The sequence below is a fragment of the Etheostoma spectabile genome, unplaced genomic scaffold (assembly GCF_008692095.1).
Source record: "Etheostoma spectabile isolate EspeVRDwgs_2016 unplaced genomic scaffold, UIUC_Espe_1.0 scaffold00569600, whole genome shotgun sequence".
NCBI lineage: Eukaryota > Metazoa > Chordata > Actinopteri > Perciformes > Percidae > Etheostoma > Etheostoma spectabile.
Window position 1 is genome coordinate 24,237 of NW_022605212.1, and position 5,432 is coordinate 29,668.

The window sequence follows — 5,432 nt, forward strand, 5'->3', positions numbered from 1 at the left end:
ATGTTAAATCATACAAAGTTCATTCTTTGCCATTAACATACATACACCGCAAACTTATAAAATTTGCAATTAATTGAATAATGATGCATGGAAAATAAAATGAAAAATGCTTCTCTTGGTAAATAGTTTAATTTTGTACAACAACAGTACAAGTGTAAACAAATGGAAATGAGTCAATCAAGCCAGTAAGCTGTATTTGTAAACACTCAATTGTAGGTTTTTAGTTAGTATTTTTCTGCGACATGGCAAATCAAAGTGCTTAGCATAAAACACTATTTTTTCATTATTGGTGTTTTTATTGTATAAGTTCTCACGTACCGCAGCAACAATATTTTACAAATGCAGAGCGTTATTACTGTGACACTTCCGGAGTATTTTGTTGATTTTTACATTATTAAGGTGCATAATTTACTGGATAAAAACTGAACAATGTATTGTTGCTGGTGACAAACCCACTGATTGAATAAGTACATTGAAGCGACACTGCTGTTAAAGACCCGCTGATCACTGTCCAATTTTCTGATATGAATGCCCGCATTATATTGTAGCATATCGGCTTTGAATGGACCCAACTCAGCCCTTATTGTAGTGTTATGTCTTACAGCATGCATACTGTAATATTTCAAGAAATGAATACCAAGATAACATCTAAAAAATGTTGATAGATGTAGTGTTATAGTTTTAAAAGACTGGCCGAAAGAGTCGTGCTGTGATCACGAAAGATGCTTCCCATTAAAGTACATTAGTTTAAAAAACGTGCTGACCATCACAAAGAAAATCAATAGATTAAATTACGTGAAAATTTCACAAACTTCCGTGAGACTTGGTTGGCTCTAATGCCGTTCTCCAGGAAACATTTGCTCTGAGATGCAGGCTTCACCAGCCACCACTGGATCTCATCACATCTGTGGAGAGAGGAGAGTGCAGACTCCTCCATCTCTGAAGTCCTCTGCAGGGAAGATATGATATTTGGATTTGATAGTACAGATAGGCCCTTGATGTCGTGCTGCATCGAGTCATTTAAGTTGATCATCAAGGAGCGAAGAAAGCATAGAACTGATAACTGGTAGTTGTTAGTGACATGTGATTAAGCATTAAACTTGGATATGTGGGCATGCACACTTGCAGTATGTTGTCAGATGCTGTACATGAATGCATTCAGAACAAAGGGCACAAACACACATCTAGAGTGTAGGAAGATGAAAGAGGGAAAGGAAGGGAAACATGAGCGAAACAAATGTATTCATCACATGGTTTTAATCACTTTGCCCCACCCTCTATTACCAATGAATTAAAACCTCAACTCCCTTAGTAAAAGAGTGGACTGGCTTTAGCCATCAGCCTTACAAGAGGATGTTGTGGTTCTTTAGTGATGCAAAATCTACTTGACGTAAATAAGACGTGAGCAACCGGTCTGAAAAGTTGTGAGTTGTAAGTGCAAAGAGAATTCTCAGTCATTCCAAATCTTGCAGAGATGGAGAGCATAGGTATACTGAATGTAAGAAGATAACATATTCACCAGGCTAATTATTGCTAACTAAAATACTAGTTAACATTAGTAATTAAACTCAAACAGCTAATGTGAGTCAAAACTGCCTGAGAGCTTTCCTTGACTATATGGTAATTTCTCTGATATGCAACAGAACAAGGTTATGAAACAATCATTAGCCTATTTTTACAAAAACGGCTGCTACGGGGCCATAATGTGAGAAATGGAGCCTTTTACACATTGTTGTGTTTCTTTAGAAATAAACAATGGCCAAATGGAGTCTTAAAACCCTTCAGATGTAAAGTTATTCGCTGTCAAAGTGACGCCAAAATGAATGGCAGTCAATAGAATGCTAATGGCAGGTGATAGCTGGTTAGCCTAAGATTTTCCCATAGGAGGTACGCTTTAGGATGCTTGCTTACCTCCTTGGTCAAAGTTGTTCCCTCCAGAGAACACATCCAGAGGAACAAACAGGGAACATCCTCACGCTGAACCAGTCTCACATCTGGTCTTCCATCTTCGAAAATCATTTCAGATCTTGGGTTTTTCACTTTGAGTGGCAGGACAACATTTACTGCAACTCTTTTTTTTAATTTTTAGGCATTTCTTAAAACATTGCAGCCAATGGATTGTTCCCCAATTTTTAGATATATTAAAAAAAGCAATTATAATTTCATTTATCTGTATAAGTATTGTAAGTAGTTGTCTGTAGCTCTTACTTTGAGCTTTTTAATAGTAACCACACAGCACTCCAAAGAAAAAAAAAACACAAGTGTGAAATCGGTTGAGTCCACAGAAATGATGGGAAAACCCTTTCACAAGATCCATACTCAGACCCAGCACCAAAAAGGATACAGAAATACATTGTAAAGACACATTAATAAGGAAGCAGCACGTTTACCCCATAACTTATAACCTTATTCCTTGTTGCACACAGAATCCTGAACAACTTCTAGGTAAGATCATGGCATGATTTGCACAGCAAAATATAGACATTAAAATTGACTGTAATTTAATTTTCCTTTTCTGCCTGGCAAATAACAGTTCATTCAAGTCTACTACAAAGCCATCCATCAGCATTTCTATGTTGGCATAGAAATACAAAGTTTTGCAATATATTAATAGTATTTGTTACTTATAACAGGGCAATTATTTAAAATATCTCTAGATTTAAACATGTATTCTACAGTATTAATGCTATTTATCTGCAATCTCTGCAGGAGCAGGATTCCCATGGTGAAGACTTTGACATTAATCAGTCTTTCTTTGACATGATGTCTGATATCCACATGTGGTGATTTCAACACATGATCATTTCACCTCAAAATCTGTTGATTTGCTGGAAAGTATTGTGTGGGGGATAATACCTTTTTACATGACAGGAATTAATAGGAATTCCATCTTTATACGGGACAGGAATCTGAAACCAAAGAAATATAGAAGTAGATAAAGGAAGGAACACAGAGTAACACAGATAGATATAGGGAAGCAGAAGTCTAAAAAACTAATTTTTCTATTCACTGCTGCAACATTCAGGGACAGCCACAGATTTTAAAGTAAGTCCTACACATGCACAACTGCAAAATAAATTTAAAGTAATTGTGTTATATTTACTTTTTAAAATTTTTTCACCTATACTGTTTATTGTAGCACTCCAAGGTAAAATGAGAATATATATAATATATACATATATATTTTAGTCTTTAGCACACAGAGTATTAGTTTAGCGTTGGATCCAAAACAAAGATCTAATCTCAAAGAGTGGTATTCATGGTATCTTTTTGTCTTTGTATTAGATGACGTTTTTTTGCTGTTGGTGACACTGACAGCATGTGCTGCAAGTCCTCAAGGTAAACAACATTTTTATTTTACAAAGGGAATACCAAATTGAAATGTAGGAGTTTGTCTCTTTCTTTTCCATTTTCACACTCTGTATAATTTTCAGCTAACAGGTTTCTACAAAATTAGGATAACTAGTAACAAATCTAACATGTCAACAGAAAAGTGAACTACAGAGTATTTTGTTTTAATATCGAACGTGGATGTTTGCAAGATTTCACAATGGAGTGTGAATTTGTTTAACTTGGAAATTTTTCTTGACTTTACAGCCAAACAGTGCTCATTCCCCTTTCAATCAGGAACTCATCACTCAATTTAAAGAGGAAATTACTACACATGAATTTGTGCAAAGCAAATAGGAACTGGACAAAACAATAAGCAAATCAAAATGCTAAGTGAAGAATCACAAAGGCTGCTATTAAACATAAATAGTGTCTCTCTTTATAAAGGATTCTTAGTTGACATCCTAGGAAGTTCTTTCACCCTCAAAAGTTTAATTTTTTTGTGAAGGATGGCATGTGGAGCAATGCCCATAAATTAGAAAAAAATATTTTCTGCGCTCCAAATTTGCCATCACATGTGCAAAAATGAGGCACAAATATTACTATGCTATTGGTCAGAACTGAATACATTTTAACAAGGAATTATGTGTGACAATAGTCGGCGGTTCATATGGTACCACATGTTCTTAATTTGAAAAAAGAAATAACACTGATGTGTATAATATAGTTAGTCAACTGTTAGCTTCAGCTAATGGTTATGTGATAATCTATGACAAAATATAGTTCTAACAATCCCCCCTCCTCTTACAGATCTGTCAGGTAAAATGTTCACCTTTCCGCAAGAAACCAACTCAGCTCATGTGATTCTGACACCAAAACCAATACAGGAATTGAGTGTTGTAACCGTCTGTCACAGGTAACACTAAATGTGCAAAATGCATAAAATAATTCACTGTATCTCTGTCTGTGAAAAGTATATGAATAATAAAGTCTTTGCAATGCCGACAGGTCCTTTACAGACCTCAAACGAGAACACGCTCTTTTCTCTTTGGCCACACAAACTTATACCAATGCCTTCATGATTCAATGGGACGAAATAAAGAAGGAGATACAGCCCCATATCAGGGATCAAAAGACACAATATAGAGGGCAGGACTACAAACCAAACATGTGGCACTCCGTTTGTACCACATGGGACTCTTCATCTGGACTGGTGCAGGTGTGGTTTGATGGACAACCTTCTATTAGGAAATATATCACGTCTGAAGCAATCAGAGGATCCCCTGTGATTATCATAGGACAGGTACAGTTGTATTTATAAGTATCATAGTTAATGGTCTTGACTGTGTATAGATTTCAAAATAAATGTTGTACTATTAGCTTTTAGTTAGTGTCTCTCAAACCTCTGTAATCTACAGGAACAGGATACCCATGGTGGGGGGTTTGACCTGAAGCAGTGTTTCGTTGGCATGATGTCTGATGTCCACATGTGGGACTACACCCTCTCCCCATGTGAGATGCAGAAGTATGTGGATGATCTAAACTTCACTCCAGGGAATGTGCTCAACTGGAGTGCGATGGAGTTCCAGATTATAGACAAAGTGCTGATAGAAAATAAATTGACCTGTCACTAAAATGTGAACAATGCCATCTATATATTAGAAAGGGAGAAATCTCATTGTCCGTGCTTTTATGTTCACTGTAAAGTACAAGTTACCAGTGTCAGTGTGTTATGTTAAATAATTGTTTGTAAAAGGACCTTTTCTGATTTATCTTAATACAACAATTACATAAAAAAGTTCAGATTCTGTTTCTGATTATTTTACCTGTCCATACTATGAAGAGATATCTTCTTAACATGACTATATGTGCTGTAGAAGATGGGGAAATATGGGGAAAGTGCAATAGTCAGTGGATTTCTTAGCTGTATTTTACATGTTACTATAGCAGCATGCAGAGATTCTTAGTTCATTGTGTATAAGTGTATATATATATATATATACTTTATATACATTAATGATGATCAGAAAGGTACGAATCAAATCACCATGTTCATGTTCCATCACTTCTCCAAGTTCTTTGATATCATAACACACACACTT

At 35.7% G+C, this 5,432-nt stretch overlaps 1 protein-coding gene across 1 annotated transcript; it reads left to right on the forward strand.

Annotated features, from left to right (window-relative positions):
- The first annotated feature begins 3,285 nt into the window (after positions 1-3,285).
- LOC116685149 (serum amyloid P-component) lies at positions 3,286-5,131 on the forward strand. The gene is made up of 4 exons (XM_032510360.1): positions 3,286-3,339; positions 4,141-4,246; positions 4,339-4,633; positions 4,749-5,131. The coding sequence occupies exons 2-4, from the start codon at positions 4,155-4,157 to the stop codon at positions 4,962-4,964; spliced, it is 603 nt and encodes a 200-aa protein (XP_032366251.1). The 5' UTR covers positions 3,286-3,339; positions 4,141-4,154; the 3' UTR covers positions 4,965-5,131.
- The last annotated feature ends 301 nt before the right edge of the window (positions 5,132-5,432 follow it).